The sequence below is a fragment of the Styela clava genome, chromosome 4 (genome assembly GCF_964204865.1).
Source record: "Styela clava chromosome 4, kaStyClav1.hap1.2, whole genome shotgun sequence".
Lineage (NCBI taxonomy): Eukaryota > Metazoa > Chordata > Ascidiacea > Stolidobranchia > Styelidae > Styela > Styela clava.
In genome coordinates this window covers 1,966,144-1,990,264 of record NC_135253.1, presented here as the reverse complement: position 1 = coordinate 1,990,264, position 24,121 = coordinate 1,966,144, and the positions used below count along the sequence as shown (strand labels likewise).

General features: G+C 36.2%; 3 protein-coding genes across 3 annotated transcripts; all 3 read left to right on the top strand.

Annotated features, from left to right (window-relative positions):
- Positions 1-7,161: 7,161 nt before the first annotated feature.
- LOC144421881 (solute carrier family 22 member 15-like) lies at positions 7,162-12,627 on the top strand. Its single transcript, XM_078111383.1, has 12 exons — positions 7,162-7,199; positions 7,406-7,510; positions 7,687-7,819; positions 7,890-8,054; positions 8,205-8,334; positions 8,636-8,739; positions 8,936-8,995; positions 9,788-9,923; positions 10,137-10,277; positions 10,741-10,826; positions 11,455-11,611; positions 12,110-12,627. Exons 3-12 carry the CDS (start codon positions 7,753-7,755, stop codon positions 12,162-12,164), a joined length of 1,101 nt encoding a protein of 366 aa, XP_077967509.1. The 5' UTR covers positions 7,162-7,199; positions 7,406-7,510; positions 7,687-7,752; the 3' UTR covers positions 12,165-12,627.
- A 4,974-nt stretch (positions 12,628-17,601) lies between these two features.
- Positions 17,602-20,360, top strand: LOC144421943 (uncharacterized). The gene is made up of 3 exons (XM_078111552.1): positions 17,602-18,505; positions 18,818-19,290; positions 19,596-20,360. Exons 1-3 carry the CDS (start codon positions 17,602-17,604, stop codon positions 20,358-20,360), a joined length of 2,142 nt encoding a protein of 713 aa, XP_077967678.1.
- A 73-nt stretch (positions 20,361-20,433) lies between these two features.
- LOC144421942 (uncharacterized) lies at positions 20,434-21,624 on the top strand. The gene has a single exon (XM_078111551.1). The coding sequence runs from the start codon at positions 20,434-20,436 to the stop codon at positions 21,622-21,624; it is 1,191 nt and encodes a 396-aa protein (XP_077967677.1).
- Positions 21,625-24,121: the final 2,497 nt, after the last annotated feature.

Here is a 24,121-nt window from a genome sequence, read left to right as displayed (position 1 = left end):
AAACAAAAATAAGTTTGGGCTAGACCCAACAGCAATAAGTTTTGGCTTAGACCCTTGGGCTAGGATCAAACAAAAATAAGTTTGGTCTAGACCCAACAGAAATAGATGCTATCTGGGGGGGCGCGAGAGGACACAAGATGGCATTGAAAATTTTCATGCAACTTCTTCTGAAACGATCGCGTTTGTTCAAAATGCCGGCTTTTTCTAATAATAAATTTTTCTGCCCTCAAATTTTCAATCTATTAATTTCTATTTTACTACATTTGTGTTCAAGGTAACTCGCCTTTGCGGCGACTCATATGACAAAATAAACTCATTACCGATCTAAAATACCACTCCAATTCGCAGACATAATAATGCGAGATCAACCGCCCAATTATATTAAGTTTTGATATGTATTGCGCTCATGCGAATTCGTTATCGTCGTTAAAAAGATCTGGTATAAAGTCACGGAAAGAATATTTAATTTAGTACAAAGAAAATAATATAAAGTATATTGGTAAATCAAAAATACATATTCTTCACACGCTCTTGAGTCAGTTGTCGAGATTACGCAACTTGTTAAAAGAGCCGACTTTTCCAACAGATATTATTATTTAATGGTTTTTCTGTCAATTCATGATCAATATACATATTTAAAATGGTTTCGTTATTATTTGTGATAAACTAAATCTGCGATTGTGTCGATAAAATATACATACGACTGTGAATGGCGAAGTCGTACTCTATAAGTTTTATGTCTAAACAATCAGAGCAATAACGCTATGAGACCAACACTCTTACAGCGCCATCTTAATATAAAGCAACATGCTCATCACAAAAGCATTTTTTCAATGCAAAAGGGAGGAGAGCGCGAAGTTTGTAAAAATTTTCAAACGGTGGCGCGCTCAAAAAGTTTGTGAACCACTGGCTTAGACCCTTGGGCTAACATCGAACAAAAATAGGTTTGGGTGACCCAACAGCGATAATACATCTCAAATTTGTCAAATTTGCAAGAATAGAAAGACTGGGATCCATAATTAGACTATGAGATAACAAGTGAACTTGGTATTACGTAGAATGAGATTATGTTAATAATATTTATTTATATTATTTTGTTATTGCACTCATATTTAGGATATATGATATTAGGTTGTGCACTGCATATAGAATCCGGGCAATAAAAATTTAAGTTAATACGAGCCTACTAAAGATTGTTTAGTCAACTTTTTTCTGTAGAAATTCCCCACTTCAATTTTCAACAACCTGAAAAGTCTGGAATTTGAAATGAAAATATGCTGAACCAAAACTCTGATTCGCAAAGTAGAATTTTTATAGTGCAATCGCCAAGTTGAGCTAGAACAAGTTTGCAAAATGCAATCAATAATATGTTGTATATTATGATATATATATATTAATGGGTGTCTTATGACTTGAAACCTAATACTGACAAAACAATATGATCTTTAATGCAGCAAGTTCAATATTAGTGACAGACCCATTAGTTATAATACATACAATAAATAAACTCTCGGTTTTTAATGGGCACTTGCGGAACCCTAGATCACTGCAAACCCCGATTGAAAACCTCTGCGTTTAAAAGTAGTTGACGATTACTCATCTCCATAATCTTAAAATTAATTTATTTGCGGATTCTATTTTTTCAATGCGGTAGCTTTTTTATCAATATTCACTTCACTGGTTCTCAAATTTAACACTTGTCGTTTTATTTTTTATACAGACATTCATTTCATGATGAAAATATTGTGGGCAATTTATTTGGAGCTTATATCATTCTTAGTTTGCATCTACACTTTGATGTAAGTAGAACTTTTATAATCTAATTTCCCTAAAGTCTAAAATAGCTCTAGCTGTAGAAAATTAGAAATATAATTCAGGTCATCCAGAAATTGTACATATATATGCTAAGGCAGTTTAGTATTCAAGATGTTTATTTGGTTGGGAAAAAAATACAACTTAATAATGGTAACCATGTGATAGATCTATCGTCACAAAAAAGCTATCCTTATCTAAATCCTTGATTTTGGAAATCATAAAAAAAATTTTTTGGTGATTGCTTATCCTAGCATACTGAGCTTCTTTGTAAGTAAGTTACCTATTGCTAATTAAGACAGCAGTATCCGCATCGTTTAATAATATGACATTCGTGTTCATATATAGTTCGGTGCAAATAATTAAAAAAAAAACTATATATAAAAGTTCTTAATAAAGGGTAAGCTTCAAGTATTCAAAGGCAATGCCCAAAAATGAATAAACTCTTGGAGTGACAGTAGTAAGAAGCATTTTTAAAAATATCGTATAAGTTCGTGAAACTGTATAAAAATACCGTTTCTCCAGGTTGTCAAGGATTCCTTAAAATAATAGTTTTTATAACAGCGCTTCTCGAACTTTTTCATACTGTCGACCCCTTACAGTACCTCATACATTATCATTACCCCTCAGAAATACAATGAATTGCAAAAATACAAACAAATTTATCGACAGTCATTTAAACACCGTAGATCTGTGGCTCTTTATCCTCGAAACTCTGGATCTCGTGATTCAAATTGGTTACAGGCTGTAACAGCAGTTTTCTGTTAGAAGTATTATGATTTAAAGAAAGGGAAAGCATAAAACCAACCCTGTGTATGAATATTTTGTCGAGTTTGTGCTGCAAGCCTGCAAAGCAAAATAAAAATTTTGTTTTTGAATATTTATACTAAAAATGAGTAGTTCAGGGTCTGTATTTTTCAATGTTATGAAGGCTTTTTTAGCAAATGTAGATGCGAAAGCAGGGCTTTTAAATCATCTTTTCAGGCTTTTCTGCTCTGTTATAGTTATTTTGTAACCTTAGTTATGTTTATCCAACAATATGCTGCATGGCATGTCACATCTCTGTCTAAGCAAGTCGTTGGTATTAAAAAGTGTTATTGGTAGGGATGGCCAGAACTGAATAATCTACTATCACGAATACTCACTTCTCGAAATAATGTATTGTGTGGTTTCATAAAAATATGCTTTTACACTTTATTTGGTGAGTGATTTAGCATTTGATTTTGTGGAAACTTAAAAATATTTACTAGGTTCACCAGGTTTAGTAGACTATGTCGTTATATCAGTCTGGACAGCGGAATGTCCATGCATCCGAAAACAAATAACTGACTATTTCCATACCTGACCTGGACTTGTAACCAGACAAGAGGCTGTGTTTTTTTTGCCATATGATTAAGCCATCTTATTACCTTTCCTCTCTCCCGGAATAAATATGAAAATTACTTTTATTTCAGTAGCCAAAGAGTGTGTTTGGGTGTCTTGCGGCATTGATCTAGCTCCACTCTGTTAGATTAGATCATTACACATGTAAGCTGACTGGGTAAGTGGAGCTTTTATGATTTTTATCTTATCAATTGTGTGACTTATATTTATGATCTGGATGCGCACACAATAGATAGCCTATCTGTTAGAATAGTCAATATTTATTGGGTCATAGAATCTTTCTTCGGATGACCCAATAGTGCAATTACATGTTTACACGCATTTCACATATTTACCATGGAAATACCTTTGCTGAGTCGGATTCTAGTCAGTCTGGTTTTCATGACAAGTGTGCGATTTGGTAGCGCTGAAGGTAGGACAATGCATGCGAGCGAATGCAGAGAAAAATCACAATAAAAAATATTGAATAATACAGTCACTATAATAATTGAATTAAAGGAGCTAACAAATTCTAACATTACAAAGTGACCAATCATAGAGAACACGCACCTTTCGAATCCTCATATAAACGCCAAAACTAAGTCTCACTGACAACTAAATGAGCATCACTTGCAACGCTACTTTTTCGTGCCAGGATTCCGAAACTTGCATTTGTATGGCACTGCTTACATGGCGAAATTTTCTAATGGGATTCAGGAAATGGAATTCTGATTTGCCGCCCAAATTTTGTGAAAAAGGTCATGGAAGCGACTGTGGATTGGAGCTGCCGCAATCGTTCAATATAATTTCAAGAGCAAGATAATTATTGAACTTATACTCGAAACAGCTAATAACAAATGCAGTAAGACAGACGCAATCCACTGTTGCTTGACGATAATCGGCGATCACACACACAAAGGAAAATAACGAATAATGATATACAGTAGAGTCCGACGTAAAAATGTACCAATGTATCGGTATCGGCCATTTTTTCGATATCGGCTTAAAAATGAACCGATATATGCAGCTCTCTGATCTCATCCAGTATGCTTTGAACTATGAGTTATTATAGTGGGTGGACGTGGAACATGCATGCGTCATTTACTGCCTCATTCAATTCATTACAGTTAGTATAGTGGTTGGGTGATTGCCCATAGATGTTCATTGCGTGGTGCGCTTGTGCACAACGAAATGTCTGCTATAATTTGCCTAATGGGAGTGATAATCATCTTTGCATACCTACAAAGATAAAATGCATATTACGATGCACTTGGTTCAAGTATTTTAATAAACCAATAGAAGTGAGTCTAGTGACACATTATTGATACATTTGAATAAAAAAAGGATTTGAAGTTTTTGGGATAAGCGCTGCTTTAGAAGAAATAATGTTCACTGTAAATACTATTCGCAGACAAATATTTTGTCCCGTTTCGACCACTCAACAAAATTGTATTTACATTGATGTAAATTACGTGTTATTATAATATCGCTGATGTCGACAATTTCATATATCGGTATCAGTGCCTTTTCATTGACATCGGTAGATCTCTAGTTCAAAGTGTAGAGCACTGCAACAGAAATAACTAAATTTAATTTTTGTAACACTATGAGAATCGCTGTATAGACAATAAAGACACAATGCTATTTCGAAGCCGATTATAAACAAACAACAATCTTCTTATAAGAACGTTGGTCAGATAGCGTGAGAATTAAATATGCAATTATAGTAAATAACGAAATCCACTTTATGGTATTACGCATACCTCTTCATATGAGTCCTGAACAAGTTATTGATCATTGAAAACTTTTTATATATACAAAATTTAGTGGTTAGGTGGAGATTTATTTTATTGCTGTTGTGTTTGGCCATGCTCACCCCGTTAAATTGCGCAGCCTGTGTTACTCACAAGTAAATTACTTCTTCCTACATCTAAAGGCAAAATTTATATTCCATGTAAAATTCAGCTCTTCTCCGTGGGTAACATAACTTGGGAGTAACAACCGCTTCAAACAAATCAGCAACGTGGAAAAACTGCGGTTTCGAAGTTCCATGATATCCCGGATCAACTTGGAAACCAAGCCATTTTGGGTTTGAAGTATATCCAGGATTGTAACCATGAAAAGAAATTGCATTGTAAATAGCTTGCTTTAAATCGGTAATAAGGCTGTAAGCTATTTGCCAATGCGAAGACCATCATAACAACACGCTCTAAAGCAGGTAATACTTGAACAAAACCCCCCTAAAATCAGTTTGCGGCGGGCTCGACAGTTCGATGAAGCGATGTGGACAGGATTTGTACGCTGCTGCTCTAGTGTTCGTAACTATATATTTTGCCTGCTGAACAAATGTCAATCTTGCAATATTTTTTTCCGTGTACTCAAGGTTCGGGATGTATTTCATCAACCGGGTACCTTCCAATTCCACCCACACCCTTTTCGGCAAGACCAAGCTGTTTATCGGTTATTTACAAATGAATATAAACGATATGATTAATTACACTATGATTACACAGGAGTGTGTTCACTTGATGCGTCTTTATCTCCAAGTCCAACCCAACAGTCTGGCATTTGATATAGGTTAAGATCTGGAAGCTTCGCTAGCTTAAAAAATATTTTAAAACTATCGTTGAATTTTAGTTTGTTAAACTTAACCGTTAGTAGTTACAATTTGCCCCTGTTGCTTGTGCTGTGCCAGTGAAATATCACCTATTTGATATATAAAATGACATTGCTATGCATACATACAGAGTCATTTTTCTTTTTCATCAAACTTGAAACCCTGTCTTAATGTTTTTCCGACCAATACACATATATGAAATTAACTTACCAAAAATGGAAAACCCAACAACGATAAAATACAATAAGCTCTTTTGTAAACAGATCCAACTACATTCAGAATTTTTTCTATACTTCTCATTTTATTTACGACAACCGATCCATATACCTTGCAAGAATTGCTACTTTGGTCGTTCTGAATCGCCGTCGTCTACCTCCCGGCTTTACGTCATTTCAACCGTAGCCTACTATTTAGTGCAATTATGCGTAATTTTCTAGAATACGTGTTGGAGTCGAAGGCAACGATATTTCAGGATCGAGTTTCACAACCGGTCAACAGCTTTGCTTCGTGTATTTATTTAATCGTGTAATTATCCGCCTTCTCAACTCGTTCAATCTGTCTGTTCTAATTTTGTTAGAAATAGCTAAAGCGACCGTCTCAGAAAGTTATTTCTAGATGTGACTTTAAGGCAGCAGATTTAATCAATCGACAAGACCGGAAACTACATGCACAATGTCAAGTTGCACAAAGTTGCATTGGTTAACAAGCAACGCTCCACTTCTGTGATAATAATAATTCTATGTTCGGCATAATATGCAAACAGCCATACATTAACCGAATTATCAACAGATTACGTGCGTATCGCTTCAAAATATATTTAAATTCCCCGTATAGTAATACCACGTACAAAGTTATTGGGTCGTCATATCGCCAGCGGCTTATTACAGAAAATTAATCAAAAGAATTTGTTGGCGTTATAAGAACCGAATCTAGACGAGATAGCAACTGAGAAATTATGTAAATATTTTAAATCTCCAAAATATTGAATGTGCTAAAAGGCGACCAACTAAAATCTTAACGTTTCACTTTCATTGTAATGATCAGATAAATTGATAGAGTATTCGTGGAGGTATTAGCAACTGAAGTTGATAAGATTTTTCATACCAGCTAAGATAGCAAAAATATCATTATAGATATGTTGAAATAGTATGCAGAAGTACAAAATTGCACTATACTATAAATGTTATTTTCATTTACCTTCAGGTTTAATTCCAAACTCTGGTGCTGAAACCTTGCCATGTATATGCAGACATAAAGGCAGTTAAGAGTGATAAAATTGATACTATAAATACTAATATATATATATATATATATATTTGATGAATAATATTGATGAGACTCTTAATAATGAAGTGGGGTCTCCAGTCGAGCGTATATTTTTCTCTCTTCGTTGGCTTTCCTTTTTTCGGTAAGAAAAATATAGTCATTTGCGAATAGCTGTAGGATTTTCAATTGAGACTTCAATAACTTAAATCTAACAAAGCATTGCATAATTAGTAGCAAGTATTGGCAAAAATATAGAATCGTATATATACTAAACAATACAAAATCGCATAGTAATGAATATTTTAAACAAAAATCTGACAAAGTATATAATTATTTTTTATTATTTAGTTGTCGAAACCCCCTGATGTGATTTTATTGGTGTTTTCTGCTGCGCCGTCGACAGCCTTTGATGACAATCCACACGCTCAGGGCGCAGAAACCATTGTGTCCCAGGTAACGTAGTTTCATTTTATTAAGTGAACAATCTAGGGATTTCCCGTTTTTTTTATATACATTGATTTAGTAATTCACGTATTTTGGGATCATGTTATGTAAAATTTGATTTTCACCTAATATTCGAAATCACTATAGTTAGTCGTTATGCTTTCTTTATTGCAAAAATACTTTAGTGGGATTTAACTGAAGATCGCAGTTGGATACCAGGCTTCCTTCAATCAATTATTTACGTAGGTTTTATGCCTGGGACTATCGTTTTTGGACAATTATCCGATCGCTATGGAAGAAAGAAAATTTCGGTTATAGGTGAGAAAATGTATTTGCGACTTCTGCGATTTTAAAGTAATTAAAAAGAGCATTTGAAATATATTTTCAGGATACATATCAGTTCTGATATTTCAAGTTATCACTGGATTTTGTCAAAATTGGCAACAATTTGCAGTATGTAGAGCTATATCAGGCTTCCTTGTTGGCGGTTTAAGTGTTGTGACAACTATACTTATACAAGAAACTACGGGATCGAAGCTTTGGGTCCTGAACGGTGAGTACAAATGACTCCAATTCCATTTACTGGTACAACAGGAATTGCTTATATGACTTTCATATGATTTTAATCCAAAATGAATAAATAATAATTGCGAAAACCAATAAGCTCGACAACAGCTATAGGACTGAATGAATCTATTTTCAGGTGCTCTCGGTGCAATAGGATTCACCGCAAATATGTTAGCGTTTCTATGGGTCGCCTATCTTTATCCTAGTTGGAGACAAATGTATTTTATTACAACGATACCTGGAATTCTTGGATTTGTTTTTTTATAGTAAGTGAAAAAATACGTTAGTGAATATATTTGAAGATATAAATCGCATTTTCTCAATATTGATAGAATATGGCAAAGTCCGAGGGAAAGCGAATGGATCTCAAGCTTTCATATCGAGGATGTTTAATTTTTTGTATTATTTAACGATGGTGAATTGGATATAGCATTGTGAAATATTTATATATCCCGTGCTAGTTCTGTCGAAATGCCAATATTTTCAATACTGCTAGTCCATACATTAGTAAAGTTTAAGTGCATATTACATGAAATTGATGCAGAAATTTAGCTTAACACCTTCCAGCATTGTCCCAGTGTCGCCGCGTTGGCTGTTGTCTCGCGGTAAACCAGACAGCGCAGAAGAAGTGATGCAAAAACTATCAAGGTGGAATGGATCGCCCCACACAGGTATTTTATATTATATATATATATATGTGATTATGAACAAATATTTTGGATGCCCGCAAATTTGAATATCACTCAAAGATATTTGCTTACGAAAAACAAAAAGTAAATCACATGTGTAATTGCTGATACGTAAATTCTCCTATAATATGATTCTAATATTTCAATAACGCTTGATAATTATTATTAATATATTAAGAATATGCTCTTCTGCCGGGGAACGCGAAAGAACGCCAAGATGAGGGACATCAAAATGAAAGTACGTATATATCAAACGCGGATTAAATAATTCTAGATATACGTTTTTTTTAAAAACATTCTCACAAATGAAATTCACAAACACAGAATCTTCTAACCAGCTTCAGAAGATTTTAGAACAGCTATCTTGCCAATGTCGACATCAATAGAAATGAAAACGTCAATGAAGGCACGAGATGGAATTATTTTAAACTCGTTTTAAATACCGTTCCTGGATGAAGTCGGATCTAGATGAACACTTGAATGAATGTCAAGATATTATATTTTTAACTTCCCAAAAGAAACATTTACATCATAAGACAGAATTGCTGAACAGTTGCAAATGTAGGGATTAAACAGAATCCCCAGGATTGACTGACCAGAGTGTCGTTGACCTACTCTGACTCGTAATCTTAAGCCCACGCTTTACCTCTCAACACCCACGCGAATGAATAGACGTTAAAACCTCTATTTGATTTCATTCGTAGTTTTTCACGATATACAGAATACAATTTTAAAACTTCTTAAAACTAGAATCGGCTCACATTGAAAATCTATTGAACGGTATATATGTACGTTGATCAAATAACGAATTAACATTGAAAACGTGACCTCGTGATTCACGCCATGAACATAAACTATTATTAATTAACTCTATACGGGTAATTTTGTACGTCGTGCGGATGGGATGTGTTTAAAATTTCTGAGAAAATGATATGACACAACGAAGTTGTTCTTGGAAGCTAAAGTTGTGTATCTTGTTCCTACGAAACTTAAAAGTTCCTACTAAACTTTAAAGGTTATATTTCACTAGATCGTCTAATGCTACAACAAAATTATGAATATGCACAACAAGAGCAAGATGCCTCAAGAGACGAGGAAGGCTCAATTATAGATTTGATAAGAAAACCTGTATTGCGATACAGAGCAGCCATTTTAAGTTTACAATGGTATGTATAATTTTGCATAGCTAAAATTGACATAATAACATCCGTAATGTGTATCTATACGACCAATCTAAATGAGAGTTATACCGAAATGAAATAGATTGGACAAATATCGTTCGAGTATTTATATAAAAAAATAGCCATGTGTGAAATCCGTCTTCATTGTATATCCGGTTAGGTTTGTCTATCTTGACTCAAATCACGTTGTATTCTCAGGTTCACCGCAAGTTTTGTATTTTACGGCATAACACTTGGTTCTGGATCTTTTAGTTCAAATTTTTATGTTGCATATTTAATATCGGGATTGAGTCAGCTTCCATCAATACCCTTTACGATTTATCTTATGGAGAGAAGATGGTAAGCCAATACCATAACAGGAAAAAATCTCGAACTCACCATTTGTTTTGAACTTTCATAAAAATCACGTAATCAAAATCTGGGACTGACAGGCTGATAACTTGAATGAGTCCACCAAAAAAAAACATCCATTCGTTCTACTGGTAAAAATTAACCTACAAAATAACCGCAAAATAAAGCGAGAATCGTTGAAAGTGAATGAACGAACAGATCATATGACCTTGAAAATGAGTAAAGGCATCGTGGTGAAATTATAAACCGGCCGCGGGATTATATTTATATACTGATATATTTGACTCCATAAAAAATGGCCACATCCATAGAAAATAAGCAGCAAATGCTATATTATTAGTATATAACGCAAGAAATTGAAGAGGTGTTGCTAAGTATACTCAGTTGATTGTATTTGTTCAATTCTTATCCCCATATATATATATAGTTTTAATCGATTTACTCAATACAGGGCTGGTAGAAGACGAACGCTGGTCTGCTTCATGGGTTTAGCTGCACTGTGTATGTTCGTCATGTACATCGTTTCCTTCGGCCAAGGTAATTTCAAATATTTACCTGAGAATAGCAACCTTACAAATTTGAAAATATGTTTTTTAATGTAATTACTTGGATGCCTACTGAACAGAACAGTTTTCGTTAAGTCGAAATGATGCTTGCGGACCCACAATAAAGTGCTGTTTACGAAATTCTATAACATAAACAGAATTTCAGGCCAAATAGTCTGTCATGAAAATATACATTTAAAGATTCGGACGAAAGTAAAGTACATAATACATAAAGCGGGGCCTGGTTGGAGCAATTTAATTAACTGCTCTTCCATGTTAAATCCAGTTTTAATTGATCAAATGTATTTTAATTATATAGTGTAAATTTTGTCTCAAATGACTATAATACATACGTATTATAAATTGCTGTAACTGGAAGATAATCTGTTTAACTGGAATTAGCTATAGCCGATTGAATGAATTTTTTTATTTCTCGTTAGACATCGTAAAAATTTTTTGATCTTTCATAGAGCTTCAGCCTTCATAAACCATCCCGTTTCAGTCGCCAACAAACCCGACCAAGTTTTTTTTGGTAAAAACAATAATATTACTTTACTAAAATGTAAATCTGGAAATAAATGTAGATAAACAGAAAGATTAAATTACCGTTTTTCATTCAGATCGCTCAAACTACAAATTGACACTTTTGGTTTTCGGAAAACTGGGAATCTGCGGAGCTTTTGATCTTATTTACGTATATACTGCAGAACTCTTTCCAACAGTTGTGAGAAACGTTGGACTGGGCTCAATGTCGTTCTGGGCAAGACAAATCTTGCGGTAAGTTTTTCATGAGAAGTACTATTGTGCAGCATCTGAAAGGTAACGGAACAAATATATCGTTGTCGTTATTATTGGACACGTTTAGTGGACATAACGATCGTTTTGTTGTTATGTTGTTCTTGTTGTTATTTGACACTTTTTGGACACCTAGTGGAAATATTAAAAAACCGCTTTTCTCTTTGATCACTGGACCAATTGCTTTGAAATTTTTAGTGGTTAAAGATGGAATTTTTCCCCAGAAGGCTATTACTTTTATTTATTTCAAATATTTCTGTTAGCTCTGTGAGATTTGTTTTTGTTTGCTATGACGTCACCGAATGTTCTGCGGGCATTTGACGCCATTTTGGGTCCTACTGTACTGCTTCGCTTGGTGTGAATATATTTGTAGACTGTGATCTGACGGTACGGAAACCGTACTGTACTGCGAACAGACGTGTCCATATATTTGGGCGTAGCTCTCTTGTTATCGTTTTGTGATTACTTTTTCATTTGAAGGTGTTTTCTGGATCGAATGACCCATTTCTTGCCTTTGGTATTGTGGGATTATTGAGCAGTGTTTTTGCTGCTTTCCTCCCTGAAACCCGAGCCAAGTTAATTCCGAACACCTTTGAAGAAGCGGAACTACAAAAAGAAGACAACGACGAAAATAGTTGTAATTCGATAACATGCTAACATTGACTATGTCCTCTACACTAATTGAATATAGTTATTGTGTATCGTCTTGAATAAATTATTGTTTATCGTGTCTTTTCTTATTTTTGTTTTTCGGAATTGAAAAAAAACGGCACGACGAACTTTGACTTGACTTTTCATAACGCAAATTAGCCGTTAGAGACAAAAATCAAGTTTTATTCTTCAAACTGCCAACAAGTGCCAACGGCCAACCAAAACAAACGAATATTTAAGGAAATGGGTCAATAACCAAGAGCAGTTGCCCAGCCTTCCCACACAAGCAGACCTGTATCATCAAATAAAACGTACAGGCGGACTACGATAGCAATTTTAATAATAACACGAAAGAAACAGAAGAATACGAAAATTAGATCAAACTGCATTTCAAAGGTCATGGCTGATTTCGCTATTGCTATGATTTTAAGCAGTACGAGCGCGGCCCCTCAATTTTTCAACTCAAATATAATAATATGGCGCGGCGTTGTGGATCATCATACGCTCGCCACCGCATCTCTGATTACTCTGCGGGATTCGCAGGTTCGAATCCCATGCGGGAATAATTGTGTGCAAGAGGATTGCTGGACTCATCGCGACTTCCTCTTCCATCAAATCCATGCTACCGAAAACAAATACCGTAACTAACTAATCCCATACCCGACATGGAATGGTAACCGGACGAGAGGCCGTGGTTCGCCATATGGTTAAGCCGTCTTGTCGACTTTCCTCTCCCCAGGGATAAATATGTAAATCCTATAACAGACCTTCGGAGATCAGATTGGCGAACATTTTATTCCTCATAGACAAGCGGTCGGCAACCTGCGGTTCCAACAGCGCCTAAAATAGAGTCTTGTTTTATCTATCACTGGCTCATAAATCAAGAGTCGTGGTATTTTCGTTAGCATTCAATTCCTTATTGTCAGTCAAAAATGTGTGTTTCAGATCTACTCTCTTAACGATAGATAGATACGACGATAGATAACATACTGCGGCCATTTCAGTTCCGGGCGAAATGAAACAATTATCGGCGTTATATACCGACGAAACTGAACCCGACTTTTCTCCCGAAAATGTTGATATATAACTATAAGCTAATTAATATCTGCATTTATTGTACTAAATAAATTATGCTCATTCGAATTGCAATAATAGCTCAAATTTGATGAATTTTCAAGATAGCAAAAATAGGAAATTGGATTTGTTCGTGCAGCTTACCATTTATTTTCATATTTAGAGTAGAAATGCTTTTATTTTAAGGTAAGTCGGGCTCTTCTATACCGCAAATACGCAATAATCACCTTTTTCTGCGTGTTTTGTGATGTAATACTATAGTCAAGTTCACTCCAGCATTACACGGATGACTAAAATATGCAGAGTGGTGTGGATATAAGTGAATATTATATGCTCTGAGAGATGTCATTGGCCACTCAACAAAAAATATAAAAATCTCTAATGCGCATATGCATTATTTATACTGCTCTATTATCCGGTTAACCGTTACAATAATATCCGGTTATCAGATAGCAAAATACCTCTTGGTTAATCGGTTAACCGCTATCCGGATAATCCAACCCTAATTATCGCCACCCTGCGGATACAATAATTAACAACAGCACGATATTTACAAACACTTCCCATTTCAAACTTGATTCAACACTGTCGCGCTATTTTGGGCTGCTAATTAGTAATTACCGCCCTCCCAAAAAGTTGACCGAGCGTGATATCAGCTGATTTTTACATTTTACAAAAATGTATGTTTTTATTGAAATGTCTTTACGCCACCGGGTGACAGAATATGTTTAATATTTATCACTTACGACGTCGCAATCCGAAAACAACTCATATTCAGCGCTATCTGAAAGTGCGACTGCAGCAGGGCGATTCTGAAGGCGTGTGGTGAAAATTGGCGAGTGGCGATAATAGGGTAAAGTACGTTACGTGTTCACTCACCTAAAATAATTGAAATATTTCACACACGCACCCACACACACAACCATATAGAAGTTATTAAGTAAAGGGAACATGAAAAATCACATACTGGTAGTTAATGAAAAATAAATAAATAAAAATTACTTGCCACACCATATTAATAAATTTATGGTGATTGCCACTGCCAAATTGATCATTTTTATAAATGGGAGTGAACAGTAAAGATAAACTTTTATAAAAAAATATATTGTCAAGCTGGAGTCAAATGCCAAAATGCCCAACCAAAGTTGCCAGAATTGGGTGCATGAAGAGGTGGGCTAGACCACTTCATTGCCCAAACTAGAGCCTATTATTGCCAAATTATAGTCCAGATTGTAATAAGTATTTAAATCTATCAGTAACTTTATAAGTATGAGTAATTATAATTAATTAAGGTAGAAAGACAGGGTATAGGAATATGTTGGTTGCTAAGGTTATAAGGTTTTTTTTTTTTTCATTAGATATTGACTTCTGCAAGGATAGAGGAATTAGGAATAAAGGAATTAGTGTTGTTATTTCACAGGATCATTTCTTCATTTAATTATTGTGGCGTAATAGATGTCAATTCAAGTTTATCGTGGATAAGACATCAGCCTGCGAATTTTGTTGTTGTAGACACCATTTATATTCAATAAACTAGCCATTGTATTGATCATCATTGACACCATTTATATTCAATAAGCTAGATCATCACGGAACGAGCTGAAAAACAGAAAATAAATCTGCGAGTAGGATATTCAAAGGTTACATATTTGGAAACAGCACTACCCTACACTTTTGTTTAGAATTATTTAATATTTCGAGTAGATATTGATTATTAGTTATCTATCTTTAAAACGCTAGTTCAAAGACCAGAGTTGAAATATGGTTGGGACACAGGGTGAATTCCTCGCAAACCATGCAGAAACTCTCAAACCACCCTGACCATTCGTATGTTGGCCTTCACATTAACTTCACAGCAGAACATTAACTTCACAGCAGAACGTGTTTCTAAGCCCCGGAATTTGTCAATTTGTAAGTCGTATTTTTCATGTTTGTTTTATTTATTTAGCTAATATTTGGAGTGATGATCATAAATTAGATTAAATTTTGTGTAGCCTAATTACTGGAATAAATTGACTCATCGATGTTCATTAATACTGCGATAATGCAATAAAGTCAAAGCAACAAATGTTGGATGAACTATTTGGGATCGGGCTTTTTAAGTATTTCTGGTGTTACTAGCACATTGGATCACACGATATCACTCCACATCATAGTTAGGTGATAGCACCGCTTATTACCTACATATTGGATTTAATCTAAATTTGACGTGTGCAACACTAACTGAACTAAACTATTAGACTATGGCATCTACAAATGATGAACCTACACAAGCATTCAAGCAGCAATGTGAAGTACATTCTCAAAATGTGGCAGATCTATGTCACGAACTGTCAACACTTCTATCCGATATTAAGAACAATGTACTTGTCGTAAAAGTCAAAGAAAATTTGGACATTGCATTAAATTCATGGCAAACATTATAAAAATATATTTCTCCTGGAACTGATGGTGCATCTGTCTCGGTTGCATCAGAAGAAATTGAAACGGCTAAATTACAACTGGCAAGGGCTGAAGAGACTCAAAGGCTGTGGGACATAAAATACCAGAGCTATTTAGAGTCTTGTGTGACATCAAGTCGAAGTAAATCACACAAAAGTAAAAAATCTCGTCACTCTCATCAATCTCTTTCATCAATGTCATCTGTTTCAAGTCTAGCAAAGGCACGTTTAATTGAACTAGAAGCTGCTGAAAAAGTTGAGCAAGCACAAGCACAGTTTGCTCAATCTAGACTACAAGCAGAATTCAATCAACGTCAAGCTGAATTGCAACTCGAAATATCCTTGAGAAATGCCCAGCTACAAATGGAAAAAGCTCAAGTAATAGCTACAGCAAGTAGTGTCCGATCTTCAAGGCATAGCTTCCGCCATTCGCAAACTACTAGCATCTCACCACCACCTGTGTTACAAATCAGAGACTACGCTGTGGATTCTATCCCTGTTACATCACAAAGTGTTTTGATGCACCCTGTGTCTAACTGTGTTACCACTGCCATACCAACCCATATTACCACTCGCCCGAGTGAACCAATGTTGTCTATGGGCCCGGCAATTGCAACAAGTTCAGGTCATTTGCATTCCCATCAACCCATGTTCTCTAGCTCTCCAGCTTTCCCTGCGAAACTGGCAGACAATGGCTTTCTTCAAAGCACTAGCGGAATGCAAATATACACAAGCTCAGAAGCTATCAACAGTCAGTCACAGCTAAATCCACTCACAAGAAATTTTTATCCACAAGTTGGTATGTCTGTGAACACAAGAGCACCTGAACTATTGCAAAGCCATTCCACCAGGCCTGTGATGTCAACACTACCACGGCAAGGTTTGATGCCATCATATGAATTTCCTTCGTACAACATAAACCGTCCAGCTACTAATGTTCAACCAAGCAACGCAGCTAGCAAGGATGATTTATTTGCACTTATACAAACAGTGCGTCAAGGGTTCACTTTGCCTAAGCTAGATCCAATTACATTTGATGGTAACCCTGAGTATTATCATTCATTCATCCAAGGCTTCGAAAACATGATTGATAGACATCCATATCCGCCTGATGTGAAGTTAGCACAGCTCATTCAAATGTGTAAAGGAAAGGCGAAAGACGCAATCAAGCATCTGGTTGTGATAACACCTGCAGCAGAAGGATATGGATGGCATGGCAAGAAAGACTTTGGAATTCAGATTCGGAAATCAAACTTTGGTGATTGAAGCAATTATAAAGCAGCTCACTGCTGGTCCTCAGCTAAAGGCTAACGATGCTGAAGCGCTTTATGACCTTGCTGTGAAGATGAGAAATTGCTATGTTATACTTTCTCATTGGAAGAAGGAACACATGCTTGATGCACAATCGTATCTGCGAGACATCTTTGATCGATTGCCATATCATGTACAAATGGACTATCTCAGAGATGAATCATGGAAAAATGGTCCTATTCCATCCTACATGCATTTACTAGAATATGTTGAAAGAAGAGCTCACCTGAGCAACACATTTTATGGTCGACTCATGGCCGAACGCTATGTCAAAAGTAGGCAGCAGGTTAACCCTAGACCTCGCTCAGCTAAGACATACACAACCACAAGTTCTACAATTGCAACTACAAGGGAAAAGAAAAGTGACAACAAATTCACCAAGAACACTCAAATTTAATGTCTATGTTGTGGTGATTCACACTTTCTGTATCACTGCACGAAGTTCAAAGATAAAGATACCAAACAGCGTAGAGACTTCGTTCGAGAATACAAGGCATGCTTCAACTGTTTGCGTGCAGGACACAACGTAAAGGATTGCAAGTTAACAACTGTGGAAAGAAACACCACACACTTCTTCATGATGACACCCTGTCTTCTCAGAAACCTGTTAATTCTAATGCAAAATCCAGTGGCTCAAATGGGCCCGGTGTGAGTAATGTGCATGCAAATTTTATTTCACCTAATATAGAAAATTATCCTGTGCGACTTATTGTTGTACCAGTCAAGGTTTCTGCTAATGATTCTGATTGTTATTCATTTACATATGCTTTCCTTGATTATGGCTCGTCACGTTCATTTTGCACCACTGATATTGCTAAGAGCTTAGGCCTTCAAGGTGAAACTGAGGGGTGTACTATTCACACTGCCAGTGGTTCAAAGCCCCACTCAGGAAAGAGAGTATCTTTCACTATTACTGGTATTAACGAGCCTAACGAAATATGTATAAATAATATTTTGACTTTTGATGGTATTCCTGATTTGCGTGACTCTATCCCACATCAGGAAATAGTGGAACAGTATCCACACTTGCATGGTTTATCTTTCCCCGAAGTAAATGGCACCATTAAAGTGCTGATAGGTTCTGATGTATTGGGACAATTTCCCATCTCAGACACATGTGTTGGTGAACAAGGCTCACCAACTGCTTACCATACAATGTTAGGTTGGGCTCTAGCAGGTCCTGACAAAAATGCTCAAATTTCAAATTGTGTCGATGTCAATTTTTTGAAAGCAGGTTATAGTTATGCAAATTCTATTGAGGAAATTACTAATTTATCGATGTGTCATATTTGTGGTCATGATTTTGTTGATTTATTTGCTGATCCATGTACTACAGAGTTTTCTGTCGACGACAAGAAAGCATTGAGCATTATGGCGGATACAGTGAAAATGGTAAATGGTAGGTATCAAATTGCCTTACCCTGGGTATCTGATAATGTAACCCTTCCTAATAATCGTTTTTTAGCTGAAAATAGGCTAGTATATCTCAAGCGAAAATTCCTGAAAGACCCAGATCTTTTCCAAAAATACAAAGATAAAATACACGAATACATCCAGAATAGTTATGCAGAATACTTACCCATACATGAATTGCCACACAGTAACAGAACATCATATTTACCACATCACTATACTGGCCAAAAATTTCGGGTAGTATTTGATTGTTCAGCCGATTTTCAAGGCACTTGTTTGAATAACAACTTGTTATCAGGTCCTTTCAATACTAATACATTGGTTGGTGTTCTCTTGCGTTTCCGACAGGAACCCGTTGCGGTAATTTGTGACATCAGTCAAATGTTTCATAGAATTCGGGTAAATCCACCTGATTGCGATTCCATGCGATTTCTATGGTGGCCCAATGATGATTTATCCCGAGACCCTGTTGAGCTAAAAATGTTGAGTCATATATTTGGTTGTAAGAGTTCTCCATCTGTTGCTACATTTGCGCTACGAAAGGTAGCTGATAATAATTTATCCAATGCTGACTCTGTCACTATTGAAACTGTTAATCGTAATTTTTTCGTGGATGATTGTTTGAAAAGTTTGCCTACTGCTGACCAAACCGTCAGTTTGATATCTCAACTACGTAAGCTATTAGATACATGTGGTTTTCATCTTGCTAAGTTCATAAGCAATGACCAAGCTGTTTTAGATTCTATACCCGATGAAGATAAAGCATTCAAGGTGATTCCTCAAATAAGACACTCAGTGTGCATTGGCGCATTGATGCTGACAAATTCGTAATACGTATAAATGTAGAGACTCGTCTTCTAACACGGAGAGGTATTTTGTCAATGGTTAGTCAAGTATTTGACCCATTAGGATTTGTCCAGCCATTTATCTTGCCCGCAAAACCTATTCTTCGCGAGTTGTGCGATAAAGGTTATTGCTGGGATGATAACATTTCTGGCCCACCTAGAGAAAGTTGGGAAAATTGGATCGCTTCATTATCAAACCTAAATTATTTGTCTATTCCTTGTTGTTTTAAGCCAGCTGACTTCACACCCACTGAGGTACAGTTGCATTTGTTCTGTAACGCTAGCAGAGTTGGTTATGGTTGTTCGAGTTATTTGCGTATGATTGATGCAGCAAATAACATTCATGTTGTTTTTGTGAGAGGCGTTTCCCGTGTCACCCCCAAGCAACCTATTACTATACCACGTCTCGAAGTGGTATCTGCAGTTGCTGCTGCAGAGTTGGCCAGATCTATTGTTAAAGAGTTAGATTATAAAATTGATAAAGTTCTGTACTGTACAGAATCGACTTCAGTGCTTCAGTTTTTGAACAACCGTGCTGAACGTTTTAAGACATTTGTTGCAAATGGGGTCAATACTATCCATTTATTGTCAAAACCTGAGCAATGGTTACATGTCAGTACTAAGGAAAACCTTGCTGATATTGCTTCCCGTGGTCTCATGCCCAATAAAGTTTCCTTGTCTAATCTTTGGTTTGATGGCCCAGAGTTTTTGCGCAAGGATGAGTCCTTTTGGCCCGCTCGCCCTTGTAATGTTCCAATTTCAGGTGATAATTGTCCAATTGCATCTGAGTTTAGAGTCAACTATTTATCTACTGATTGTGAATATGAATCGCCATTCCCCCCATTTTTCATTAGATATTCCAAGTTTGAAAAACTACAGCGTGCTATGGTTTGGTTGATGCGTTTTCAAGGATACATGAGATGGAAGTATCTTAAATGTGACCGAGTTCCTGCATCTCGATTCATTTCTGTAGAGGAACTCAGAAATGCTAGTTGAACAAAAACAGAAATTGAAGTCTACACTGGCCAAGCCTCTACTAAAGTGTGACCCTTTCATACAAGATGGTATTATGGGTATGAGAGGACGGCTTGAAAAATCTGATTTGCCAGAGCAACAGAAAAATCCAATCATCTTGCCACCTCACCATCATGTAACAAAGCTGATCATCGACATGCATCATAGAAATACAGGTCACACTGGAACTCTCCATGTTCTTGCGTCAGTTAGAGAAAGATATTGGATGTTACGGAGACAATCAGCTGTTGGAAAAGTCATCAGAGAATGTATACCATGCAGAGAAAGATCTGCTCGTACAGGCGAGCAGTGGATGGCAGACCTCCCCAGCTGTAGAGTTTTTCTTGGAAAGAAACCGTTCGAATCTACATTTGTAGACTACCTTGGCCCAATCAAGGTCAAGCTTGGTCGAAATGAATACAAGCGTTATGGATGTCTTTTTACTTGCATGGCCACACGTGCCGTACATATTGAAGTTGCAGAGTCACTTGATACATCAGCATTTCTACAAGCGTTATTCCGATTCACTGACATACGCTCAAGACCTATCCACGTATATTCGGATAATGGTACAAATTTTATAGGCGGAGAGAAAGAGTTGAGAGAAGGAATTAGAAACTGGAACAAACATGTTATTGACAATTCATTATCTCAAAAAGAAATTCAATGGCACTTCTCACCTCCATTGGCCAGTCATCAATCAGGTGTCGTGGAGCGATTAGTTCGAGAAGTCAAGAAAACATTACGTGCTATCACTGATGGTCGATCATTTTCAGATTATTCATTGTGGTTCTTCCTAACTGGCGTCGAAAGGATATTAAATGATAGACCACTCACACCACTAAGTGATGATCCTAAAGACTTAAATGTTTTGACACCAAAATCAATTCTAATTGCCAAACTTGATCCATCTCTACCTTTAGACAAATTTATGAAGACTGATGAATATAGAAGAACATGGCGATATTCACAAGGGCTCCTGGATTTATTCTGGGATAGATGGAAGAAAGAATATTTGCCTCTGCTACAAGAAAGACAAAAATGGCACACTACACAAAGAAATCTGGAAGTTGGCGATTTGGTTTTGATGTTTGATGATAGTTCCCCTCGCAGTCATTGGCCGAAGGCGATTGTTGATGAGACATACCCTGACAAGCATGGTATTGTTCGAAGGGTTGAAGTCCGTACTGCAAATTCTACTTATGTACGGGATGTTCGCAAGCTGTGCTCGTTGGAGGCCATATAGTGACACGCACATACACACACATTGTACATAACATGCACCTATTCACAACATACATACCGCAACAGGAATTATGCTTGTACCACATTCCTACCCTTTCCTTAGAGATTCTCGTTTATCATTTTTATGTATCTCTAATGGTGCTTATTCTTTCAGATTAAATATTTCTGATTAATTTTTGTGTGTTTCACACATTGTGTTGTTTGAACATTTCTATTATTGCTTTAAAAAATTACATAAAATGCTTTTCATTTTCTCTAATTTGGGCCCTGTATGTAAGAAATGTTTCCTCATTTTAATTATGGTCACTAGGTTGTGTTCCCGAAAAGTGTTTCGTAATATCTATTTTTTGCAATCATGCCAGTCTTGCGATAATCGTTCAATTTTACAAGCGTAGTACATTCGTATTCAGCTGAATGGAGTGATTATTATCCTAAATTTGATATTAATAATTATTTCCACATATTATTCCCATGGTTAATACATGAGAAGTCCCAAATATATATTTTATGGAGCCAACTTGGCTGTATATTCTGACCAATAATCTGGCATCTGTAAATTCTCCCGCACGCCGCTCTCTTCTTTCTGAGTTTTTTGTGAGCGCACCTCTGTTTCTAAGCCCCGGAATTTGTCAATTTGTAAGTCGTATTTTTCATGTTTGTTTTATTTATTTAGCTAATATTTGGAGTGATGATGATAAATTAGATTAAATTGTGTGTAATTACTGGAATAAACTGACTCATCGATGTTCATTACTACTGCGATAATGCAATAAAGTCAAAGCAACAAATGTTGGATGAACTATTTGGGATCGGGCTTTTTAAGTATTTCTGGTGTTACTCGCACATTGGATCACACGATATCACTCCACATCATAAATAGGTGATAGCACCGCTTATTACCTACACTCGCGTTTGCTGAATGTCTATAGCTAGAATTTTTAAGCTATAAAAAAATAATGAACGAGGATATATGATTAACAATTTTCCTAATACATGCCATGAAGCTTAAAGCAATTACATTCAATACCAAACTAATTGGAATTCCACTTGGTTCTGCCTACTTCAGGGGTGGGCAACCTTTGGCACGCGTGCCAAACTTGGCATGCGAGCCCATTTATTCGGCATGCGAGCGAGGCCTCAGAAACGAGATCGTCTTATTTCAGATAAAAAGTTTCGAGACTGAATTATCTGATAAAACTCGGTTTTCGTTTATTCATTATCGTTTGTTAACAATCTGTTATTTATTTAAACTCTTTTTGTCTTTTCATGGCTTCAAAGAAATATATATATCATGGCGTAGCAACTGAGCTCTCGACGAATTTTGTCGGAATTAACACAACGTTTGGCTACATTGTCACGTAATATATATTTCTGATTGATTTATGAAGTTGTGCAGCTCATGTTGGTTAGGGTTACGTGCTAACTTACTGTTATAACTTGATTTCGAAAGAAATATAAGCTATTAGGAAAGGGAATACAAGAGAGAAGTGCAGAAAACGAACTATTACATGATTGGGATGCCATTCCCGAGAATTTTTTTAAAACTTGAAAACTTTGCAATGCACTATTCTACAACAGGGGTCGGTAAACTGAGGGTCAAATGCGGCCCGCGAGCTAATTTGTTGCGGCCCTCGAACAACCCGACATTTATTAAATGAAGCAAAAATTGTTCCCAAATTTATTATTGTATGTACGCGGATTTATGTGGTAACAAGTTCTGCTGTATGACGCTTGTTTTGAAATATGTAGCGTCAGTTGCATGTCGTTCGAGTTAATTGTGATCTTTAAAATTCAAAAATGTTTGGAAAACGCAGGATAGCTCGCGACGAGGACTGAACATTCCAATGTGCTTCGACGAAAAATTCGACCCGAGACCCAGGACTGCGCCACAGTTGATCTATGCGACAGTGCAAAACAAGTAATGGGCACGTTCGGAAGCACATATTGCTGCGAACAGCTTTATCTGAAATGCATTACACTTGGAATAAACTTCGTACTCGCTTGTCAGGTCTTCTTTGGAAGACGTACCGTGGGGGCAAGTGGCAAAAAACATCATCCTTCACATTAATACCAAGTAAATAAAAACAATATGTTGTTGAATAATATATATATATTAAGAAACGGCACATACATATCTCATAGTAGCAGGCTTTTAACGCAATAATAGAAGGTGTGAATGCGCCACAATTTGAAATTCAATCTAGCGCTTGTTCGAAGGAGGAAATATTGCGGCCTGCGCGATACAGGGAATGTGTATGCAAGTACATAAAGTTTTCCGACTAGTGCTCTACATCATCTACATATGCTTGTGAATCTTTGTTCTCAGTTATGATTGGAATTGCAATAAGTCGTCTCGTAACAGGAGTAGCCTGAACGTTGAAACCAGTAGTTCGTATATTTCTTTGAAAGTTACAAAATATAAACCCAATGTAAAATCTCGATCAGCGGTAATGCAGCAGCAGAAGTCTCACTGAGATAGAATAAGAAAAGTAATCAAA

Excerpts from the sequence above, each read along its gene's own strand:
- LOC144421881 (XM_078111383.1), top strand. The coding sequence starts at position 7,753 with ATGCCTGGGACTATCGTTTTTGGACAATTATCCGATCGCTATGGAAGA. Across the intron at positions 8,335-8,635 it reads CTTGGATTTGTTTTTTTATA|CATTGTCCCAGTGTCGCCGC; the intron begins GTAAGTGAAAAA and ends AACACCTTCCAG. Across the intron at positions 8,740-8,935 it reads GAATGGATCGCCCCACACAG|AATATGCTCTTCTGCCGGGG; the intron begins GTATTTTATATT and ends TAATATATTAAG.
- LOC144421943 (XM_078111552.1), top strand. The coding sequence starts at position 17,602 with ATGCTTCAACTGTTTGCGTGCAGGACACAACGTAAAGGATTGCAAGTT. Across the intron at positions 18,506-18,817 it reads TACAGTGAAAATGGTAAATG|GTCCTTTCAATACTAATACA; the intron begins GTAGGTATCAAA and ends ACTTGTTATCAG. Across the intron at positions 19,291-19,595 it reads ATGAAGATAAAGCATTCAAG|CCAGCTGACTTCACACCCAC; the intron begins GTGATTCCTCAA and ends TGTTGTTTTAAG.
- LOC144421942 (XM_078111551.1), top strand. The coding sequence starts at position 20,434 with ATGGGTATGAGAGGACGGCTTGAAAAATCTGATTTGCCAGAGCAACAG.